The sequence below is a fragment of the Carcharhinus amblyrhynchos genome, chromosome 9 (assembly GCF_965287045.1).
Source record: "Carcharhinus amblyrhynchos chromosome 9, sCarAmb.v2.hapA, whole genome shotgun sequence".
NCBI lineage: Eukaryota > Metazoa > Chordata > Chondrichthyes > Carcharhiniformes > Carcharhinidae > Carcharhinus > Carcharhinus amblyrhynchos.
Genome location: NC_137332.1, coordinates 58,701,840 through 58,727,119, shown reverse-complemented (window position 1 = coordinate 58,727,119; position 25,280 = coordinate 58,701,840). Strand labels below are relative to the sequence as shown.

Genomic DNA, 25,280 nt, shown 5'->3' with positions numbered 1-25,280 from the left:
TTGCAGGGAAGAAATGCCTAACTCAAAATGGCATTACTGGTTTATGAGACAGTTGAAGGGATGATTGATTAGTTCTGTGAAAAGTAAAGAAAATTTGAAAAAGGTATGTGAAGACAATGCTGGAATTCCATAGGAAGCAATGTCAATGCTGTTCGAAATCATACTTTCCAACAAGGAACCAATAGAAAATCAAAATGCTTCTAAATTTAATTCTCGTGTCTCAGTAGTGTAAAGTCCAAAGATGGCGCCGTCCATTATGATTCATAAATTTTCTTCTACATTTCTAACCAATTTTCTTTCAAGATGACTCTTCATTAAATTTCACATTTAGCCGCCTTCCCAGACTGAGCACTGGCACAATGTTTTATCAGTACAACTGAGCATTGCCCTGTAATCGCCCTAATGCTCACACATACACACTTCTCTGAATGGTGCAATACAAAACTGGAGCTGGACTGCTCCTGACACCAGGAAAATCCAGCATGAGGCCACATTGTGGAAGCTCTTAAAGTCAAGTTAAAGTTGACACTGGTCGTAGAATGCTATTCTTCTGGGCAATGGAAAAAAGGTAATAAAATTATGGACCCAAATTACCTATAGCAGAGTTTATTACATGTTCAATACCCAAATTTAAATTTAAATGATTGCAATACAGGGTGGAACTTTCCCAACCTGCCCGCTGTGGGAATCGTCATGGATGGGACATGGACCATGCAAAGGTCCATTGACCTCGGGCAGGATTTTCTGGCCTTGGGGTGAGCACAGCTGGAAAATTCCACCCATAGTCTTACAGCTACAGACGTGTGTGAGGTTCTTTTCCCAAATCTGCTGCTCTCTTCCTTGTTCCTCCTATTCTGAAGACAGTGAGTTACACTGTGACTAGACACCATATAGCAACCTCCTTAGTAGCTCAACTCACTGGCCACTTTGCTTGTGCAGAGTTTAGAGTGCAAACGTTCTGTTACATTATGAGGCATTTTTATTCCCATATCATTAGTCTGTCATGGAATTGAAAAATGCAATAGTATAAGAAAGTATGATGGGCCAAATATTGGCCACATGGTAAGTGCTTAATGTTTCATAATTTCACAAGATTTTAATTAAAACACAAAACAATAAGATATTTTAAGAGATGGATCCATTAACAGTGCCGGTTTAAAGCCACAGTTCATGTATTTTCTTAACGATGAAAGCTCTGTGAACTAGAGGCCAATTTTCAGTACTATTGGTGTTTCCCTGGTCCTGGGGTCATAAGGCTGATAAGTGTCATTGGGAAACTAATGCCAACTCTTGGCAAAGGATGTTTACAAATGCACGTAGCCATTAACTGGAAGATGGTTGTAACTACACCTTTCCCCAGTGTCACATGCTACACACAACATAGAGAATCTATAAAACAGACCTCTAGCAAGATATCTGGTGCTTAAAACATCTAGTTGAGTTTGGGTTTGATTCTTATATACCAGGGCATTGCCTTATCCTTTTGGGGCAGTTGGGGAGAGGTACAAAGCAACATCCCTATGATTGTGAAAACAATATATTTATAAGATGGCCTTTTTGAAAATTCATTTATGGGGTATGGGCCAACATTCATTGCCATTCTTAGTTGCCCTTCAGAATGTGGTGGTGAGCTGCCTTCTTGAACCATTGCAGTCCCTGAGGTGTAGGTACACCCACAGTGCTGTTAGGGAGGGAGTGCCAGGATTTTGAGCCAGCAAAACTGAATGAATGGCAATACATTTCTGAGTCAGAATGGTGAATGATTTGGAGGAGAACCTCCAGGTGATGGTGTTTTCAGGTACATTATGTCCTTGTCCTTTTAGATGGTAGCATTCATGGATTTGGAATGTGCTGCCTAAGGAACTTTAGTGAGCTCCTACAGTGCACCTTATAGATGGTATACACACTGCTGCCACTGTTTGTAGTGGTGGGGAGATTGAATGGCTGTGCAAGGGGTAGCAGTCAAGTGGGCTGCTTTACCCTGGATGATGTTGAACTTCGAGTGTTGTTGGAACTGCACTCGTTCTGGCAAGAGTATTCCATTTCACTCCTGATTTGTGCCTTGTAGATGGTGGACAAGCTTTTGGGATGCTGGGAGATGAGTTACTCGCCACAGCATTCCTAACCTTTGACCTGCCCTTGTAGCCACAGTGTTTATATGGCTGGTCCGGTTCTGTTTCTAGTCAATGGTAACGCCCCGGAGGATGTTGATAGCGATGGTAATGCCATTGAATGTCCTTCTAATATAAATTTGTTATTCAGTGCACCACAGTAAACATATGTGCAACATTATGCAGTGTATCACCTCACTGCTACAAGCTGAACAACAATGCTGTGCATTGATTTTGTTCCAAATTGTTGAGCACCATATGCACGAAAAATTATGGCTTATTTTTTGATTTTCATAGATTTACTAATATAGAGCTAATGAAGAGAGCTAACAGTGTGGTACATGTTTTCCTCATCTTATGGGAACTATACCCTAGCAGGATCCCAGTCGGCATTCTCAGGGCAGGAGGAGACAGCCTGAAGTCATTTACTTTAAAGATTAAGAATCCTGAGATTAGAAGTCACATGTGTATTTACAGAACGGATTACTGAGATACAAGTCATAGGTAATTGAAACGTGCCCCACCATAACTTAATGCAGCTGAATTCTACACACAGCATCTCTACAAAGTCATAATACATTCCCCACTTTCCACAGGAATGGCAGGATTCCATTCTGCAAAAGATCTTTCCACACTTAAAGGAGTGAACAGTGTATTAAAACATTTTTTTCAGAGGTCACTTTTAATTTGACAGCTATTTTCTACCAGACAAAAAAAATTCTTAAAACAATGAAAACAAAAGCAAATAGCAAATTTCAGTAGAATAGCACTCAAGCCTTTACTTTCTTCAAGGCATCTATTAAAATGCAACATTTGTACCTGAGGGATTAAAGGTTCTATCCAAGAAATCGAGAAGTATAAAACTATGATGTCCAACTTCATTAGGAATCCACGTTAGCTGTAAAGTCAAACATGCATACAATTAGTTCAAATGGTTTGGAAAATACTTTTCAAGAATCTGAAGGAGTTTCGGTGAGAAAACCTGCACATTTCTACAGTCTGTCCCATTGTTTCCTGTAGATATTTTAATAAGGTAGCAACATGTCCTCATTTGCTTTGTGTGCCTACACAAAAGTACTGATAAGAAATAGGTTTCTAATAACATCCATTTGGCTTAGTGGGTATATGTTGTACACAAACCAGAAAGGCTTAACGCTAAGCATAGAATCCCACAGTGTCAAAGGAGGCCATTCAGCCCATTGAGTCTGCACCAACCACAATCCCACCCAGGTCCAATCCACATAACCCCATTCATTTACCTTAGCTAATCCCCTGACACTAAGGAGCAATTTAGCATGGCCAATCAACCTAACCCGCACATCTCTGGACTGTGGGAGGAAATCAGAGCGCTGGAAGAAACCCATGCAGATACGGGGAGAATGTGCAAACTCCACACAGACAGAGGCCCAAGCCAGGAGTCAAACCCGGGTCCCTGGCATTGTGAACCAGCAGTGCTAACCACTGTGCCACCATGCCACCAACTTGGGACATAGGAATTGCCAGATGGAAAAGACCAAAATACATTTAGTTTGCCTCCTGTGATCTGAGTTGCTGCCTGATATAACTACAGTGGAATTACTGACTAATCATGGCAGCCAATCTCTATCAATTAGTCTACAGCTGACATAGACATGATGTGAGGAAAACCTCCAGTCGTTGGAAAACTTTGGGAATCCTAGGGTCACAGTTGCCAGTTTCGATTCTAGCATATTACTCTCCCATATGTCACGTTTCAGTTTATTATTGTACAATATCACAATTTGTTTTCCGAAGGGATACTATTTAATTTGCATTTGATTGGATCAATGCAGACTGCTTCTATTGTCTCCCCAGATTCATAGATTAAACACTGAACTCCTTGCTGTGTGCTCTCAGTCAGGGTGACAGGATGAAGATAAAGTGTGCTCCATGGCAAAGAATATAAGTGACTTGGAGTAAGAAATCAAGTGGAATGTTATAAAACTCTACAAAATATACATAATACTTATAATCTATAAAATACTCTTATGCAGCGCTATTTAATATACAATAATCTATAATAGGATTGTGAAATAACCTGTAAGAGATATCCACACAAATGGTTATAAAACAATGAGATGCATTTTTGAGGAGGGAGTGAATTCATGGGATGTGGGAAGATAGAAGGTGGGGGTGAGAATAGATTGGGTCTTTACATATTCTTAAAAGGCTTTATTATAAAAGTTCAGTGAATGCCATGTTTATATCAAGAAGAAAAACTAAACAATTGTTTTTGCAGCATTCAAAACATTTACCTGTTTGAACACAACCCTTTCTCTGTCCAAATAATCTGGAACTTTAATCTCAGAGTTTTGGTATCCTGAAAGCTTTAGCTGCTGTGCAGTCTCAATGAACCTTCCACAGTAGTCTATCCCGATCACCTAGTGAAAGCAAATGAACAGCAGTCGAGTTAATGCATGATGTGACTGGATATCTGATACTCCACTCTGAACACTATATCACGTTGAGGACGCTCAGTACCACTGTAGATATTGGTCAGATACTGGGGTGGGATCTTCATTCATATCGGGGAGGGGAGGGAGGATGAAAGGCTTTCTCCTGTTCAACAACATTGCAAGCATGTCCTTTATAAACACATTTCCAATTCTATTAAATGGAGGAAACTTTTCCCATTATACTTTACTAATCACAGCAGTAGAACTCAAGTGAAGTCTCAAGGGGAATTGCTCAGCCTCATGCAGGTGGTACTGCTGCCTCATAGTGCCAGGGATCCGGGTTCAATTCCGGGCTTGGATCACTGTGTGGAGTTTGCACATTTTCCCTGCGTCTGCGTGGGTTTCCTCTGTTTGATCCAGTTTCCTCCCACAGATGGATTGGCCATTCAGCCTTACTTCAGTCTTTGGTTCAGTCCCTGACTTGTGATTAGCTAGCTGTTCCTTACAGGGTTGTGCAATAGTTGCATTTTGTATCAATACAATTGGGCTCGTTATCTTGAATTGACAACAACATCTTGTATTTACATAGCATATTTAACATGATAAAATATCCAAACCTGCTTCACAGGACTGTTACAAAGCAGAAATTAACACCAAGCCACGTATAGAGATATTAGGCAGATGGTTAAATGCTTGGTCAAAGAGGTAGATTTTATGCAGCTTCCTTGTGGAGGAAAAAGAAGCGGAGAAGTGGAAAGTTTTAGGGAGAGAATTCCAGGGCTGGATTTTCCAGCCGGTCTCACCCCAGAACCGGAAAACCCTGCCTGAGGTCAACAGACATTTCCATGGTACGCCTCTCACGCATTACGATTCCCCTGGTAGGGAAAAATTCACCACTAGGTCTCTGAAGGCACAATCACCAATGGTGTAATAATTAAAATCTGGGATGCTGAAGCAACCAGAATGAGATGATTTCTGATGCCTCAGAAAGCTGTGGCATGAAGGAAATTACCAAGATAGAGAGGAACAAGACTGCGGAGGAATTCGAAAACAGAGAGGAGAATCGTAAAGCTGCTTGCTTGACCAGGAGGGAATGTAAACCAATGTACTCATGGTGAGAGTGGAACAAGACATGGAGCGAGGAAAGAGAGTTTTAGGTTACCTCAAAATATCAGAAAGTAGAACATGAGTGCCTGGCCCAGAATCAGCAAACAGTTCAAGTTTAAAAATAGCAAAAATGTGGATGAGCCTATCAGTAGCAGACAAACTGAGGTAGGGATGTGGGTACGTGATGTTATGGAGATAGAAATAGGCAACCTCGGTGATTGGACAACTTTGTGGTTGCAAGTTCATCTTGGGGTCAAACAAAACAGCAAGACTTAAGGATAGAGTCATTAGTTAGGGAATAGTACCTGTGGTGAGACCCGAAAACATGTAGAAGTAATTTATTGGAGGAGATTTCTGCTGGTGTAGTGCTGGATATTAACTAACTAAGCAATTTGATAATTTAGCAACAATGGTGGAATAGAGAGAGGTGGTGGTGAGAGATGATTGTCATCAGTGAACATGTGAAAACTAACTCTATATTTTCAGATGATATCACCAAGGAGCAGCACATAGATAAGAAATAAGAGGATAGATCCTTGGGAGATACCAGGTATAACAGTGTGTGAGTGGGAAGAGAAGTCACAAATAGCGATACTCTGCTCTGATTAAATGAATGGAATCGGGTGAGAACAGTCCCACCCAGCTGGATGACAGTGAAGAGGCTTTGCAGGCAGATGGTGTGGTGACAAAGGCTGTGGACAGGTCAAGAAGGGTAAGGAAGGACCTTTGTCACAGTCACTTGGCATGTCATTTTGATAAGAGATGCTTCAGTGGTATGGCTGGGGCAGAAATCTGATCAAAGTGATTCAAACATGGGACTTCAGAAGTTGGGCATGGATTAGGGAGGTGCCAACGTACGCAAGGATCTTTGAGATGAAAATGGATGTGTGTTGAAGATGGGTAATTTGCACAGATGGTGGCGTCATGTGTGGGTTTTTTGATGAGTGGGGTGGTGATATCAAATTTAAAGGAGAAGGAGAAGCTGATGAGACAGGACTGTTAACAGTGTCAGTTAGCATGGAGACTGGGAAAGGAAGCTACATGGTCAACAATTCAGTGGGACCGGGGTTGAGCAAGCAGAAAGTGGGTCTCATGGACAGAATGAAAGCAAAGTGGGCATGAGAGGATACAATGGAGAAACTGGACCAGTTCTGAGCAGAGGCATGGGGGAACCTTTGAAGGAATTTTGACCATGTGGGCTAGGGAAGGAAAGGGAATGAGCAGAACTAGTTGATTGAATATTCTCAATCTTAGCGACAAAGAAGTCTAAGACCTCCCCGTTCTTATTGTTGGTGAGGTTGGAGGAAACAGATAAAGGGCTGTATGAAGATGGTTTACTGTGGAGAAAAGTAACGGGAGTTTATCTGTGCATCCCATGGTGATCTGCAATAGTAAGCAGGCTTAACAGGGGAGAGACAGGCCTGAGAGCACTTCCTATGGTTCAACCAGATCTGGTTGAACCATAGAAAACCATCACCATGGTGATGAATGGTTAAACTAGCTGGCTGCCATATCCTTTCAAATCTGCATCCCTTGCCTTAAGGAAGCACTCGACTGTACCAGTGAGATAGGACAGGCTGGGGGAGAGAGAGGAATAGGAACTTTTCAGGACTAGGGTTTCAAAACTAGGGGTGAGGAGGTGGTCGTGAAAATCATTAGTTACAGAAACATCAAGGCAAACTGAGGATTCAAGGCTTGGCAGTTGAGCTTTTGAAAATGCAGCTGGAAGTAAATCGGAGGTAGTTTTATCCAAGGCTGGATGCAAAAAGAGATTGAAATGTGAAAAAGGGGTATAGATGGAGAATGGCACAGAAAATGATTAGATATGGCCTAATCTGTGATTGACATGATTAGAGCAGTGATTACAATGGCAAGGTCAAGGGGCAATCATGAATATAAATTAGCAGTTTGCACGGAACAAGGCAGTAAAGAGATTAAGTGAGGAGAAGTGGGCAGTAAACTCAGAGAAGACAGAAGATGATGAGTTGAGGTAGAAATCACTGAGTGCAGAGGTTGACAGAGAAAAGCTGAGGATATCCATGTGACAGCACTCTTATTATGGGTGGTAGGGAATGAAGATTTTAAATGGGAGGTGAAAGGATAGTGTTCAATGTAGTAGAAAGTGGCAGGTGAGCGGGGTACCAGGCTAAGGTGTGACCCGGATAGAAGATCTTTACCAGCACAGCGCAGGCTTGGCAAGGTGAGTGGTGAAAGGTATCGCCAGCTGGGAATGCTTCTTTCGGGGAAGGTGCCATCCCCATCCAAACTATGATGTTGGCAAAGTGTAGACAGCACAGGCTTTGTTCACAAGTGAACGGACACCATGGAGGGAGATACGAGGAGGGAAAGTGGGAGCTGATCCACTGGCCAACACTATTGGGTCAGGACCGGGAGGCTTGAGTTGGATGGGGAGGAGATAACCAAGATTAGCTGCCAGCATAGACACTGGACCAGAATGTCAATGAGAGAGTGGGATAGCACTAAAACAATTGCTCTAGCACTGAGAAATTATGAGAAAAGCCAATAAACACTCCCAGTGCTGCCTGAAACTGTTTGGCAATGAGGTGAAGTGTGATCCTGACTCCTGGGATGCTGTGAAATGCAGGATTCTGTAACTTCAGCAGGGGCGGGAAAGGAAAACAAAATAATTTGAAATAAATATCAATATGTAAGATCAGTTCAAATATCACCTTGTAAAATAACTGGCTTAACATGAAGGACATGAGGCCAGTTCCACTGCCCAGAACGAGCCCTGTTCTCCTGGTCAGCTGCTCCTTCTCCATCGCCTGCTTGCAGATTCCAAACAGTTGGATGCAGTAACCAGTTTGATTCAGGTCTCCATATTCCAACTCCAGCTGCTCCTGAGTCAACCATAGTGTAGCACAAGAATATTACCACAACGTACAAGAAATAGAAAACAAAAAATTTATGGAAACAGATGAAGACCGTTAGGATGAGCGACAATCTCCTTCCTATATCTGAAATACAGATAATGATGTCTGAGTTTCACAACACGGAGTTATATCTGCTTTCTGCTTGATCTAAATTCTTAATCTGAATTTCTAATGTGTCATGACTGAGACTTCATATTAACTGTAATTTGCACCAAATTAGGCAAATGGTTTTGAGTTGTGAAACCCGTTATCTGATATTAAAGAAGAGTAGACTGTTGTAAGTGGAAGCAGATAGTAAGGTGGTTAGTCTTTACCATCATTACTGATGACCATTTCTGATGAGTGGGTATGTTCTCCGATTACCCAATATTGAGGTACTGATTAGCTCACATGACAGGAACACATATCATTCTGTCACCGTTGGATGAGCTTTCATCAGATCAAGTCTTGAAGTTATTAACAAAAAAGGTTTAAAAAGCTGAATTTTTGTTTATTTTTAAAACTAAGGAACATTTAACTGATCTCGGTGGCATATTCAAAATTTTGATGGAAATTGACAATATTGATCTGGGGATAAAGTTGACTCTGGGAAAGGGTTTAAATACGAGAGACCAAAGTTAAAAACAGTTAAGCTGGGAGTCAGAAAAATTGTACAGAACATATTTTCTTTTATTCATTCATGGGATGTGAGCATCACTGGCTGGGCCAGCATTTATTGCCTATCTCTGAGGGCAGTTTAGAGTCAACCACATTGCTGTGGGTTTGGAGTCACATGTAGGCCAGGCCAGGTAAGGATGGCAGACTGCCTTCCCTATAGGACATTAGAGAAACAGATGGGTTTTTACAACAATCGATGATTTTGTAGTCATCATTAAACTTTTAATTGCAGATTTTTTTATGTTTATTGAATGATGATCCAACTTGTCTCTGGTATGACCTCCATTCCCTTGCCTCATTGTTGAATAGTCTGTGAACACTGAACTCAGCTGTGGTAAACTGCCACTAGAATGGGGGAGTCTGGCTATATGTGTTTTGACGCTGATCTGATTCACATCTGTGAGGAGTGAAAAAGAAACATTTAGAGAGAAATACTGAAATAGGGAAAAGTAGAATATTTGCATAATATTATTTACTGGTTCTGCAACATGATTATTCTGAGCCTTGCCTGGGGTGCTCATTAAAGAAAACAGAAAAGAAAGCAGCAATTCCAGGCATGTGGACTGAATGTGAAACATTTGGGATTTAACAATACAGTTATGCATATGGAGTACTGCATGCTACTCTTGATGTTCCTCCATTCAACCAATACTGTTCAGGATGTGTTTGAACTGACGCACTTCATTCATCTCACACAGAAAGCTTATGAAAAATGTATCTTTCAGAGAATCCAGTCCTGTCAATCCGTTAAGTAACCATGCTGGCATTGTACTGGCCTGAGAGGCATGTAGCACCTACCCACCTGCACGGCAATATCCGATTCATAGTACAGCTGAGTGTTGGCGCTGGGAACTGTCATCAGTTGCACAGTCTCCTTGGGGACAGTGATTGGGTTATCTGGTGAAAACACATGTCGCTTTAGTGGAAATCGCTTTACTGCGGGAAGTGCCAAAAGAATGCAATGCATAGCTTAAAGTTGCTTTTAATTTCTGTCCCCTGCTTGTCTTACAAACTGTTGAACTTCATCCAATATTGAATGCTACACAAACATTCTGCTGCAATTAAAGGGGCACTTAAGTCACACTAACAGTCTCCCTGCATTGCTGACTATCTTAGGTGCTAAGGGATCTCAGATTGCGAGCATTTTGCAATCATGTGTTTATGTGTTCAATTGTCAAATGCAACTTCTAAACCACCCCCCCAATAAAATACATCAATACAACAGTGACACTGCTTTAAATCCTCAGAATATTAAATTCCCTTCACAATTGCAGGCAAGCTGTGCTTATAGTGATGCTATATGCCATTATTTACATTGATGTGGCAGATCCATCTCAATAAAAGCAACCCATATTTAAGTCACCAGAAATCCAAAACCTCAAGATTGTTCATAGTGTTAAAGAAGCATTTCCTCTGGCTTGTCACAAGATGGTGGTGAATGTGATGTGCTGATAGGATATTGATCTGTTTACAATGGTGATGATGGAACATTACATCAGCGAGATGTTGTTCCTTTCCCTAGTAACTAACCAAGTGAGATCTTACAAAAGCATGAGGTGAGATTGGATCCCTTTTAAAATCTAGGGAATACTAACTGGTGTTGAAGCTGACCGCAATGCTTTAGAATCATAGAAACCCTACAGTGCAGAAGGAGGCCATTCGGCCCATCAAGCCTGCACCAACAAGAACCTCACTTACGCCCAAACCCTATAACTGCACGTATTTATCCTACTAATTTACCCTGACACTAAGGGGCAACTTAGCATAGCCAATTAATCTTATCCCCACATCTTTGAATACTAAGGGGCAATTTAGTATAGCCAATGCACCTCACCTGCATATATTTGGACTGAGAAGAAACTCAAGCACCCGGACGAAACCCAAGCAGACACAGGGAGAATGTGCAAACTCTGCACAGACAGTGGCCAAAGGCCAAAATCGAACCTGGCGCTGTGAGGCAGCAGTGCTAACCACTGTGCCAGTGAATGGATTTATATCGATACTAAATAAGATTAAATAGTTTTCAATGTTCTGGCTAATCTAAAGCATCAAGAATTGCTTACAATATAAGAAACAAAAAAGGGTTAAGATATATGGGTGTTGTGGAATTGATTGCAAACTGTAAGTGGTACTTCCAAGTGTTAATGCTAGAGCCATATCAGTTCTCAACGTATAAAGATGACTTGACTTTGAGCCATAGGGAACAAAATAACTAAATCTGCTGATGTCAAATAATAATGAGATGAACTTCAAAAGACTTAAGGAAAGACAAGTTAGTAGGTAGTGTCCTTGAAGCTGTGCACAATGGAAAGACACTGAAGGTTGATCATACGGTGCCCAAAGGTTCAAATACATAATTCCCTGATACAAGTGAAGATAGTGTGGGGAAAAGGCAAACAGCCTTTTGGGTTTATAAGTGGGACATGTAATTCAATGTTCTCACAATAGTAGGCTTCCCAAAATTGTTTTATACAAGTGTGATTCATTAGGAGACTACTAGGAATGGGATGCTATAGGTTATGGTAAGAGGCTTGAGATATTGCAACAATCACTACTTGAACATAAATAGAGATTAAGAATTTTGTCAAATGATGATGGTTTTTGATACGTGCATTGGGAGAGATTTCACAAATGGTGGAACCAGTGATGAGGGTTTGCCATCGAGAGACTGAGAGTGGTGGCAGAATGAATTCTTTCATTAAAGGGGAGATCCACACACCTGCTGACAGAGGGGTATTCCAGATATGGGGAGAGAGCGAGAATAAAGTTGCATCATCAAAGATGTGGTGGATTAAGCTGGCTTCTTCTGTGCTATGAACTAAGTTAAAAGACTGCACTAATATTAAATTCCTTGTTAAACCACACAAATAATAGGCAGTAATTGACACGTGTCACCCTCATTCCAGTTGCACGGGAAAGATTTTGCCTAATCTGAAAAGGAGAGTTCAAACCTGAAACATTAACTCATTTATTCTCTGCATTGATGCTGATTGATATGTTGAGTGCTTTAACTATATTTGCTTTTGTTCCAAACTAACAAATCACCTTCACAATCCTTAAAATTTCAATTAAATTAATCTTTCTTCTTTTCCAAAGAAAACTAGATCAGCTCCCAAATTCATTATTCCAAATATAAATGATTGAATTCTGGATCCCCGATTATTGCTTTTCTTAGTCCCCAGGTGGAGACAATAATTGGTCTAGGTACTGTTCCAGTTTGGCTGGCATTTTCATCCCAACTATTCCAATCGCTCCATATTTGACCAGTGTGATGGTTCCTCCCATACCTGGAACAAATGTTTCGATATTCAGCACTGTAACCGGAGTCTTCAACAGGTTGCACGTTCTGGCCAAGCGGAAACCCAAATGTTGAAAGAAGTGCCTCCTGAAAGCAAACCTTGCAAACCTTGATGCCTCATCACCCGTCGAGATCCAAGAACCACCCTGTGAACACAGAAATAAAATCAAAGTCAACACTCCACCATGAATGCTATATTTTTCTTAAAGCTACTTCAATACATCCCAAAGCTCTTCACAGACAATGAAGCACTTTTGAAGTATAATCGCTATTGTAATGTTAGTGAATATGGCAGCCAAATTGTGCACAGCAAGATCCCACAAGCAGCAATGAGATAAAAACCGGATAATCACGTTTAGAAATGTTAGTTGCAGGATAAACACTGATCAGCTTGACAGGAGAACCCTCTTGTGGTTCTTTGATTAATGCCAGGGGACTTTTAAAATCCACATGAACAAAAGGGGTCATCCAAAAGACCACTAATCAGCAGTGCAAATCTCCCACGGTACTGCATTAAAGTGTCAATTAAATAGTGTGCCAAAATCTCCAACTAAGAAGCAAGAATGCTACCTCTGGACTGATGATAACATTATTGTTCTTTGCTCATTAGGCTTCTGCATCAAGATTAAAAGAGTCTTTACTTTCAATTCATGGTTAAATGTCGCCGACATATGGGCTGGAATTTTACTGCCCCACCCGCCACGGGAATCGGAGCAGATGAGGGATGGATCGTGGAAAGGTCCGTTGACGTTGGGTGGGATTTTATAGTTTCAGGATGAGCGAGGCTGTAAAATCCCACCCCGTGCACTCTGTTGCATCTAATTATCACCTCAGGGAAAGCCTTTGTAAATCCTTCTCAGTCTTCCAAAATCATCGAGTGAAAAGATATTTATCAGTCTTCACATTGCCACTTGTTGAGCATCTTTGATTGTAGAACCGGTGATGAAGGGTTGTCATTAAGAGAGTGAAGAGAGAGAGATTCTTTAAGGGCAGAAAACCTTTCTCCCACCCTATGGTAACGCTGGCCCTTTAAAACAGCATTACACATGGATTGGCAAAGCAGGAGGCTGAGCCAATCAGGAGCAAGAGTGTGCACCCAGGGTCAAGAGGGTCCTGCAGTTGGGACCTGAGAAGATCGTTGTTCAGTCACATGGTTAATTCAGTCTGGTCTTTTGTACATATAATTATTTATTATTGGCAATGCCCTCAATTTATTACGCACACCATATGGCCAACATAACATGAAGAGTATATGATCACTTCAGTTCCTTCCCCCTTCCTGAAATCTCCAAATCTGATGAAGGAGATGGATTGACTCAACCTCAAATGATTTCTCACAAAGAAGACTGTGACTATCTTCAATGTTTCCTCTTGGAGAAACTTTCCACATTTCTTCAACTAGGATTATGTTTGAAATCTGTTGTCACCTAGAGGGTGTTCATGCAACAAGTGTGAGGGTCTATTCTTCAAAGGCAAGAGACAAATAGACTACTCAAAAAACATGGTGAATTTCCAGACATGACTTTGCTCGCTGCCATAACATTGGTGGGAGAGCCAAAGAAATCCCAGGGAAAATGATATTTGCACACACGGGCTGTGATTCTCCCAAAAGTGTTGAATTGGCAGGAAAGCAGTTCTAAATCCTGACTGTTTCGCCAGTTCAGCTTCTCACCCCAATCTCCTCATTCTGTGCGCTGCAGAGATCCCAGACATGAACATCATTAAAACCTGGGGTGCGGGGGAGCTATTCATGCCAGAGTCTGACTGTTCTGGAATTCTGCGCATACGCAGTGGCCCCAGTCTACTGTTTGCTGGCCAGCCTGGAACGCCCGCAATACTGCTCCTCCAGGCACCCCATGGCCCCCACAGCAGTTCCTGGGCCAGCCCTGGAGTGTCTCCCGGAGGGCCCCCATGCACAGTCCATCCCCTCCAGCAGTGGTGATCACCCCACATCCCTCTCCCAGCAGACCCCTGCCCTGCTGACTCAACCCGAGTGAGACCCCCCCACCCTGCTGGGAGGCAGGCCCCCCTCAATCGCTGTCCTCCCTCCATACCACACCAGGCCATGCAGAGTGGAAGCAGGACCCCCCTCCAACCCCACCGATTGTCCCTGGGCCCCACCCACAGTAGGCCCCGCCCCTTGGCACTGCCTGATGCCCAGTGGGCAGTGCCAAGGTGCCTCTTGGACATGGGCACTTTGACCCTTGGGCGGTGCTGGAGGTACAGGCTGGCACTGCCAGGTTGCTCATGCCCAGGGGACATCACACCCCCACTGCCCGACCCTCACCAGTGGGCCCAGATTGTCCCCCCTTCATTCTGGCAGGGTCTCCCAGTTGCCTAAATGTGGGGAGCTAGTGTAAACCCCACCGGAATGAAGTACTTCTGGGGGGATGGGAGATTCAATCGGGACCTGAAAGTTCCCGATAATGAACTGTTAAACATATTTAAAATACATTTTAAAAAGATTTAAATTATTTATCTACTTTCCCACCGGTTTCCAGCGTGGTCTGACTGGTGACTGTTCTGCGGCTCTGGGAGATGTGCATGAGTTCCCGGTGCGTACACAAATCCTGGTACAAGGCCAGTGATGTGCATCTCCCACCCCGACCCACCAGCAAAGTTGTGGGTCGCGATGGGTCAATCGTGGCCATGGTTTCCACAATTTTTCACCCAAAATTATGACAAACTGACCTGGAAACTCCCATGAAGTTCACCCCTTTAAATAACTGCCTTGATAACAGCATTGGCAATGGCTTCAAGAAGAGGAGGTCAGGGTTAGTAATCATGAGAGAAGGAGAACAGGAACCTGGGTTTGACTCCCAGCTTGGAACACTGTCTGTGTGGAGTCTGCATGTTCTCCCCGTGTCTGCGTGGGTTTCCTCCAGCTGCTCCGGTTTCCTCTCACAGTCCGAAAGACATACAGGGGGTTAGATGCATTGGCTATGCTAAATTCTCCCTCAGTGTACCCAAACAGACACCGGAGTGTGAAGACTAGGGGATTTTTCACAGTAAATTCATTGCAGTGTTAATGTAAGCCTAATTGTGATCCTAATAAATAAACTTAAACTTAAGAATCGAGTGGGGATCATTGGAGGTGAATCCAGGGCGGGTGGAGCTCATAAACTTTTCACACAGATGAACAAAACTCTTGTGTCTGGGAAGCAGATGCAGAGCTAATTCTGTCTGCCAGGAAAGTCGGAATAGTCAAGCCCTGGTTAAAACTGCAACAGCTCCCTACTGACATAATCAGAACCCAACTGGGATCAATTTATGAGAAACTGCCTGAAGTCTCATCCACCTGCATAACCTACAGGTTAATATCCAGAATGATCAGGATTGGAGCACTGAAGTAACCCAACTGTTTTTTATCACCCATCTACACTGTTTCTGCAGAACAAGTTGAAGTAAAATGAACCCCACAATTACAGAAAAAGAATTGCATATAACGCACCAGAATTACTGTATGTCCTCCATCAAAACAGGGGCTGGAGAAGTCATCGTACAGGTATGTGGTGTCAAAGCCTGGAAGCCCATTAAAATGATCTTCTGTCCACACCCAGACATTGCCAGACACATCATGAAAGCCTGCCTCAGTGGCTGGATACATTGTCACAGGCTGCAGAGGGCAGAGAGAAGGAGAACAATGTACACTGAACGCTAAACTGCTGTGTGCAATCCTCATCAGAAAGTTATCCCGGCTTTGGAAATGGTGTGAAAAAGGATAACCACACTGGTCCTAGCATCTGAACATGTGAGTGGAGATGATAAACTGAGGGTTGTTTACTCTGGACAAGAGAAGGTTCAGTGGGAATATTATTCAAATAGCCAAGATTTCTAAAAGGTTAGATAGTTGACCTCAGATATTATGTTCGTGTTTGCCACAAATGGGATTAATGGCTTTGGCTCAAAGAGGGAAGGTGCACAGACAGATTAAGTTCTGCACTGAGGGTATTAAATATGAGCTACAGCCCTGTCCAAGGGATACATGTGGTGTGAAGCAATTTAAGGGAAATTTGGCCAGATATTTAAGGCAGTATCTCATTAATGAGGCAGTAATTTTTGGTTTGGCCGGTTGGACAGCAGCTCTGAACTTCCTATGCTGCTGATGATCATATGCTTCAAATATAAGGTGGAATTTTACTGGTTCACCATGCCCATTGATGGGTGGAGTGGTCTGGTAACATCACTCGAGAGCCGGATTTCCGACAAGGTCAGCCTCTCACCGGAAGGCTGAATAAATTATGGTAATGTATTCTAATCTGTATTACCATGTTACTAGTGGGGCCCGCAGGGAGTGGAACACATCCGGAGCAGGGCGTACAGGAGGCAAGGATCATAGGGTGGGGCCTGAAGGGACAGCCCGATTGGGAAGGGAGGGGGCAGGCTACTACTGCTCTGCATGTGAATGGACCGGTGGGGGAAGGGGGCAGGCAACTGTTGCTCTACATGTGATTGGATCAGTTGGGGGAGGGAGCGGGCCACTTGCACTCTGCATGCGATTGGATCAGCATGGGGAGGGGGGCACGATTGGTGTGGGAGGTGCAGGGGTGGCAGGAGCTGCATTTCCTGGTGGTGTGGGGCTCATGGTTGGTCACGGCCCCCTGCAATCTTACAGAGGAGGGAGGTTTGTTCAGGCTGTTTGCAGCAGCAGGAGCCTGACAGCTCTCTCTCTCTGTCTGTTAGACCCCTGCTGTTGGAGTAGCTCATGTGCAGAATCACAGGCCTGCGAATGTGCAATAGCTCCCTCTGCAGGCTGGCTGGCGAATTAGGCTCGCCTGCCTGCAGCAGCTAGAAATGGTCCAGCCCATATTTTCAATGTCCAGGTCTGCAAAATTGGGAATGAAAACTCACCCAAAAAATGGATCAGGATCTCTTCCATTTTCTTGCTGGCTGGGCATTTAGAATCATTCTTAGAAAATTGAATAATCTTGATGTCATTTTGTTGTTCTATGGCCCCAGTGTATTTTTTTATATAATTCATCCTCAGGATATGGGAGTTTCTGGCAATGTTATCATTTATTACCCATGGTTAGTTTCCATGAGAAGGCAGTGGTAAGCTGTCATGGTTTGATACATCACTTCAGAGGGAGACTAGGCATCAATTATAAGTAACATGGGCAGAAGGATTTTGCCATCAATTCATTCCTAAGATATTATTTTGTTGCTTCTTTAATGAAATAAAAACTTAAACAAAATTAGGAACCAGAAAATGTTACTTGATAATAAACCCTTCCCTTTTTGATTATCTTAATTCCATCTATACACCTTATAGTCACCTAGTCATAAAAACAATATTATTACTCTCAAGGAAGTACAGGGGTAGCAGCCAATGAGCTAGCAGGAACATAAATTATCCACAAAACATCAATAAATTAAGATTTAAAAAACAAAATACTGCACACACTGGAAATCTGAGATAAAAACAGAAAATGTTGGATGAACTCAGCAAGCCCGGCACAGTATCTGTGGAGAAAAGAACAGTTAACGTTTTGAGTCCGTATCATTGTTCTTCAGAGTTGAAGAGGGATAGAAATGTGGTTATATAGCTGAAGTGGTGGTGGTGGTGGCTGGGGGGGGATGCAGTGGAGAAGGTGGAGTAGAATAGAAGGTCAAGGATAGATGGGTGCTAAGGAGAGATTGACAAAGATGTCATAGACACAAGACGAAGGGAGTGTTAATGGTAGAATTAAGGATTAATGAAGGTGCTAACAGTGGCATAAAGCTAGTGAATTTACTATCAAATAAATCGGTTGGACTAAAACCTGGTGTTGTCAGGCTTTTTACTAAAGATAGGACAGCAGAATGAGATAATAGGAGAATAAAGGGCAGTCCTCGGTGAAAGCAGAACTAAAGAACAAGTGACAGATGTCCCAGTGGGGGAATGGGGGATTACTTTTGTTTTGGAAAAAAACCAAGAAAACAAACCATAAAAGAGTTCAAGATAGAGAGGAAAGTTCACAGTCTGAAGTCTGAACTCAACTCAATTAGTTTGGTTTGTTCTCTTTGGGAAAATTGAATGCTGCATTGATAAAGGTGACACTGATGAAAGTGAAGGAAATATGTTGATCAGTGATTCCTTACGCCGCAGAAAGAGGCCATTTGGCCCATCAAGCTTGCACCAAAAACAATCTCGCCTAGGCCTTATCCCCTGTAACCTCACGAATTTATCCTGCTATTTCACACATTAAGAGATAATTTATCATGGCCAATCAACCTAACTTGTACAACTTTGGGAGGAAACCGGAGCACCCAGAGGAAATCCACAGCAGACATGAGGAGAACCTGCAAACTCCACACAGACAACTACCCAAGTCCGAAATTGAATCCAGGTCTCTGGCGCTGTGAGTGCAAGCGATGCTAACCACTGCCACCGTGCTGCCCAGGGCACATTGTTGACTGTGGTGAAAGATCTCAATAGTAAAGGACTGAAATCAAGAAAGAAGTTGAAATGAATTAAAGGTTCATTTCTGAAGTGGGTAGGGGCTGATTATATATAATGTTAGTCTCATAATGGAAAAGAGAATTAATACATTAGAAACAATCAGAAGGGTTGGTGTTGGTGAAATTGGACTGGACTGATCAGTTAGAGGGAAAATGCACTGCAGCAAAGTAGCTGGTGTTTAGAATACAGAATAAATGCAGAACTGTGGATTGAAGGCAATGGCGGGAAATCAATATTGTGGATAGCAGATGTAATTCAGGGAAAATTGCAAAAATAAAATCCCATAATATAAAGCTTTGGGCATTGTAACAATTTGGCATGAATAAAAATAAAGCAAAAGAATGTAAGAAACTGTCCAGGGGGGTGAAATAGGAAATGAGCTGATTAGCAGAAAGGGCATAGGCATACTGCAAGAAATATCTCCATTACAAAATACACATTGGAACTGGGAGCAGAAGTAGGCAAATTCAGCCCTTCGAGCCTGCTCCACCATTCAATCAGATCATGGCTGATCTCTCCCTGGTCTCAAATCCACCTCTCCATCTGTTCCCCACATTCCTTATCCCTTTTTTTTAATTAGAATTACATCTCCCTACAGAGCAGAAGACACCATTTGGCCTATTGTGTCCGTACCAACTCTCTGACAGATTACCCAGGTCCTCTCTCCCACCCTATCCCCGTAACCCCACATATTTACCATGGCCAATCCATTGAACCTACACTTCTTGGGATACTAAAGGACAATTTACCATGGCCAATCCGCCTAACTGGCACATCTTTGGACTACAGATAGAAGGAGAATTTGCAAATTCCACACAGACAGTCATCCAAGGCCAGAATTGAACCCCGGTCCCTGGTGCTGTGAAGCAGCAGTGCTAACCACTATGCCATTGTGTTGCCCTATCTCCTTCTTGAAACTATTCAATGATTCAGACTCCATTGCGCTATGGGGCAGCGAGTTCCACAAATTCACCACCCTCTGCGAGTATTTTCTTCTCATCTCAGTTTTAAAGCTGCCGCCTCTCAACCTATCCCTGTGACCTTTTGTTCTAGGTTGCCGCACAAGAGGAAACATTTGCTCCACATTTATTTTGTCAATCCCTTTTAAAATGTTATATACCTCGATCAGACCCCCTTTCATCCTTCTGAACTCCAGCGAGTACAAGCCCAAACTGTTTAATCTCTCCTCATATGTCAACCCCTTCATCCCGGGCACAAGTAGCATTACAAAAATGCAATGGGTGGGCCATTGAAAGGTCTCAAATGTGAAATGATATTCAAGAACGGAATGAAAAGAATTCTTATTTGTGTTCACAGTGGGGACCATGGACTGTCTCCTCAGGGAGTTTCTGATGAGGAAGAGTGGTGAACAGAGAACACACTGGAACAAAATAGAAATTGCAGACATGGTAAACCCTGGATAGACTGAGATGATAGAGACAAACAGAGCATGACGGCTGGATAAAGTCCACACTTAAAAAGAAGCAAAATGAAATTGGTCTCACCCTTGCTGCTATCTTTTGGAATAAATTGAAAAAGAAACTAACAGTACATTATTTGCTAACAAGGGGCTTGTGAATGAAGCATGACTTTAGTGTCAAGTTGTGAGCAAAGTGTTAGTTGATGAGTGATGAACAACATGTAAGCTGGAAAAATGCCACTAATTGAAACTAGGAAAGGAAAATGAACAGACTGGAATCCGGACTGACCGAGGGTATAGGTCATAGCATAGCAGAGAAACCTGAGCTGTTGATAGATGCTAATGGATGAAAAGCCAGCACAGTGTGTGTGGCAGCAGGAAAGCAAGTTACCCAGATCCTCAGCCGCAGACACTAAATCCCAGAAGATACAATGACCCTGTACAAGGCCTGGCAACTTTTTAATGCCTATTTTTAATCTCCTATCTCGACTTGGGGGTGTTACAGTTTGAACCTTTGGAGGATTTGCAGGAAACCAAATATCCATCAGCTTTAATTTTTAACCCGCGTGTCAGTGAGCTCCACTTTTCCTCAGCGGAGAATCAAATACATCCAACAGGATAATATAGAATCTCCAGCATTGTGCCACTTTGGACTAATCTCAAATGGGGTGGCACAGTGGTTGGGGCAGCACAGTGGTTAGCTCTGCTGCCTCAAAGTTCCAGGGACTCAGATTCAATTCCCGGCTTGGGTCAATCCCTATGTGGAGCGCATGGGTTTCTCCCTGTGTCTGCATGGGTTTCCTCCGGGAGCTCTGATTTCCTCCCATAGTCCAAAGATGTGCAGGTTAGGTTGATCGGCCATGCTAAATTGCCCCCTAGTGTCCCAGGATGTGCGGGTTAGAGGAATTGGTGGGATAAATGTGTGGGGTTGTGGGGATAGGGCCTGGGTGGGATTGTTATCGGTACAGACATGATGGGCCGAATGGCCTCCTTTTGCACTGTAAAATTCTATGATGTCATAAACTTCATCCTGTGGACAGTTAGCATTTAGCTAGAAAAATATGAACGGAAATAACCCACAATTCAGCATCCTGAAGGCCGGAAGTTTGCGGCCCCTACCGCTGGCAGGATCTTCAATTCCTGCTGAAGCCAATGGAGTTTGGAGTGGCTCGTGTGTTTTATGGCTCCTTCCCCACTGTGACCGGGTGGTAAGATCCTGCCTGAAGAAATATAGCACAAGCTTGGATGGAAAACACGTCACTTACCGTTGGCGATCCGAAAGTCAGGTTGATATTGCTTTTCTCCTTTAAATCGTCACAAAATATTGGATCAGAAGTGATGTTATCTGTCAGAGGCTGCGATAAAGAATACATTGGAAAGGGGTCAGGATGACAATGACCTTTACTGAGTCACTATTCAGTCTATGCTGTAAATGGAATGCACAGAGGAAAGGATGGCTGGAATTATTTTAACTTTGGCTGACAGCAGATCAGTTGTGGATTCTGTTGTGGATCATCTGTCACCATCACACAAAATCACAATCACCCCAGTGTGCCCAATTCTGTGTAATTCAGACAATCACGTGTACTACCCAAAAACTGATGTTAATTAACGTGCAAAGACAAGGCCTATGGTTCAAGGAAATCTATGGACTACATTTGGGTGGCACAGTAACACGGTTTCAAAGTGTCAGGGACCGAGTTCAATTCCGACCTCAGGTCACTGTCTGTGTGGAGTTTGCATGTTCTCCCCGTGCCCTTGTCGGTTCCTCCGCATGCTCCAGTTTCCTCTCACAGTCCAAAGATGTGCAGATTAGGTGGATTGGCCATGTTAAATTGAACCTAGTGTTCAGGGGATTAACAGAGTAAATACATAGAGTTACGGGGATAGGGCCTGGATGGGATTGTTGTCGGTGCAGTCTCGATGGGCTGAATAGGCTCCCTCTGGACCATAGAGATTCTATGGTTTCTATTCTATGATTTAGGCTAACTATAAAAACAGAATGGAATTTTCCGGGCCTCCCATAGTATGTCTTCCGGAGTTGGAAATGGTTCACCATCATCTGCCGCTGGGGAGCCCACCACAGAAGGGCGGAGTGGGTGGGGCTTGTCTTCAGCAGGGCCGGAAGACTCTAGCAGCAGGTGGGGCTGGAAAATCCCACCCTTAATTATTAAGATGCTGTCCAACAGGATACAGAGCATATACACTGGGAAAGATCCAGGTTCAAACCCTGGATTGTTAGCTGATCTTAGCTAGGTCACAAATAGGGGCACAAATGTGCTCAGTGCACTGGGAGGTGGGGAGAGAAATCAGATTAGTTTTCACTCCTGAAGGATTGAGTAACTCCTACTAGAAAAGATACCTTTGGCCATTGAGTGAAAGTATAGGTTTGTCTATGAGGCCTCTCGATGATACTGTTCATGACTGCAACCATAACTAAAGCCATAGCTGAAATTTCAAAGTTATTCTGGCTGGTATGAAGCAGGGAGAGAACAGGGTGCGAGATTCCTGTTATTCTAGTGATTGGAAAATGCTTTTGGGAGATTGGGATGGCAAGGTGGCACAGTGGTTAGCACTGCTGCTGCCTCACAGTGCAAGGGACCCGGTTCGATTCCTGCCTTGGATCACTGGCTGTATGGGGTTTACACATTCTCCCTGTGTCTGTGTGGGTTTCCTCTGGGTGCTCTGGTTTCCTCCCACAGTCCAAAGATGTGTGGGTTAGGTGGATTGTTCATGCTAAATTGCATCTTAGTGTCAGAGGGATTAGTTAGGGTTATGGGAATTGTGCATGGGGTTATGGGGACACGGCCTGAGTGGGATTGTTGTCGGTGCAGACTCGGTGGGTCAAATGGCCACCTTCTGCTCTGTAAGGATTTTATGATCTGACTTTGGAGAACGTTTCTTGGCCTAACGAGATTTAAACCAATGATCACGGTTGGTCGGACATCAGTTCCACATATTTGACTAGGTTTTCTGTTCATCAACCCTGAGTAGAAAAAACCATCCAGCCACATTCAGCACACAGTTCACTGCAATTTGATAAGACTTCCTATTTCCAGGCTACCTTAATATTCATCAAAAATGGAGAGATACAGCAGAGAATTCACATTCTAGTTGACTGATCCCACATCCCCCCCTTATATTGACATATGTATTACACTAGCTACTGTTGTAACTAAGAATGGAAAATGGCACAGCTCAGTGGAACAAACTATTCCAGTTTGAGTAACTAATTCCTCTTTCTCCCACCTCTGGTTTTCTGCTGAAGATGCCTTATGACTCTAAAGGTACAAGCTTCCCTAGCACATCTCAGCTAGGTGCTTCAGCTGGTGTAAGGTTAAAGAATGAATGGTGACAGCCTGTTTAATTATAGAATGCCACATAGCTGAGCTTCACCCTGTCAATACTATAACAATCTGCTTCACAGGTTTGAAGGGAAAAATGGAGACGGAGGCAAAAATGGTTAGGATAGAAGGAATGACCAAGCTAAAAGACGGGTTCTAAGGAGAGGGGCACGGAAAGGCATAGGGGTTCAGGGAAATGCTTCCAGGGCACTGCCTGGAACTGTAGGTTAGAAAGGGGAGTGGGAGTGTGCTCAGGGAGAATGTGGTGGACTGATAGGGGCTACACTCTTATGGTGTTTAGTGAAGAAATTGCAACACACTCAAGGCTGGAGGTCAAACAAACAATCAGACAACAGAAAGGTGGAGGAGAGGTAGAGAGAGGTGGGGGAGAGGTATAGAGAGGTAGGGAAGAGGTAGAGAGAGGTAGGGGAGAGGTAGAGATAGGCGGGGGAGAGGTAGAGAGGGGCGGGGAGAGGTAGAGAGAGGTAGGGGAGAGGTAGAGAGAGGTAGGGGAGAGGTAGAGAGAGGTAGGGGAGAGGTAGAGGTGGTGGATAGAGATGGGGGGAGGTTGAGAGAGGTGGGGGAGAGGTAGAGATCGGTGGAGGAGAGGTAGAGAGAGGTGGGGGAGAGAAGTAAGGAAGAGGTAGAGGTGTGGGGAGAGGTGAAGTGAGGTAGTAGGTAGGTAGAAAGAGACGGCAAGATTGGGTGGCAGGAATGGGAAGGCACAAAGGAAAGAACTGAGGGCACTGAAAGAAAGCGAGACTAATCTAATGGGCTCAGATCAGGAGCAGCAAAGAAACGGATACAGAAGAAATCCTGGTTACACTTTCATTTCCGAGATTAGAACAGTCATGTGCTGATTGTAAACAGAGGGTTTTGTATCCTAACTATCAGTTCACAAATTGTTACTCTTAGTACACTCAGTACCCAAATGCCAGTATATAATGTTACCATATTTGATTAACCAACTGTCAGCTTATTGCTGCAACACTTCACTAAGTACAAAATATTCCACAAAGCAAGGCTCACAAGTTCAACACAAGTTGTCCGTTTTAATGAATAGTTCTGCAGGATTCATGTACCAATTCCTGGACTGTCCAGATTACCAGATCATATACTGAATAAAGCACCATTCCTCGGTCTGTCCCAGTGCTCTGATGGGAGATTCCTAAAGGATGTTTTATGCCATCATCCAGTTATTACATCTTTGAAAGCAGCCGAGGAGCAGGAACCCTGCCAGATTATTCCCCTCCCACCACCAATTGTGGTGCCTCTTGCTACCCTTAGATCAACTTAGATTAAAACAGAGATTGAACCTGAAATCTATCTCAGCTGCCAAGACAGCACCTACTGTGCCAACAGAGAGAAACTATGCAATAGAGGATGGAAAACATCGTTATTCTTACAAAAATGTGATACAACGATATGTCAGAATGAAACACGGCAGCATTGTATTGCTTGAAGAATTACAGTGAATCTAGTGCACAATTATTTTGCCTCTTTTTCCAAACCAAACATGACATCACTCATTTTCCCTTAATTACAAAAAAAACCTCAGTGGTTAGCACTGCTGCCTCACAGCACCAGGGACCC

At 43.2% G+C, this 25,280-nt stretch overlaps 1 protein-coding gene across 1 annotated transcript in view; it reads right to left on the bottom strand.

Moving 5' to 3' along the window:
• Positions 1 to 25,280, bottom strand: part of LOC145348567 (uncharacterized) — a 76,122-nt gene that overhangs the window by 8,088 nt on the left and 42,754 nt on the right. Inside the window, exons 12-18 of the mRNA XM_080196757.1 lie at positions 21,609 to 21,698; positions 15,933 to 16,097; positions 12,471 to 12,627; positions 9,986 to 10,080; positions 8,323 to 8,493; positions 4,385 to 4,510; positions 2,931 to 3,009 (exon numbers count right to left, since the gene is read on the bottom strand). Coding sequence (XP_080052883.1) covers positions 2,931 to 3,009; positions 4,385 to 4,510; positions 8,323 to 8,493; positions 9,986 to 10,080; positions 12,471 to 12,627; positions 15,933 to 16,097; positions 21,609 to 21,698 — 883 coding nt within the window. The remainder of the gene's footprint in view (positions 1 to 2,930; positions 3,010 to 4,384; positions 4,511 to 8,322; positions 8,494 to 9,985; positions 10,081 to 12,470; positions 12,628 to 15,932; positions 16,098 to 21,608; positions 21,699 to 25,280) is intronic.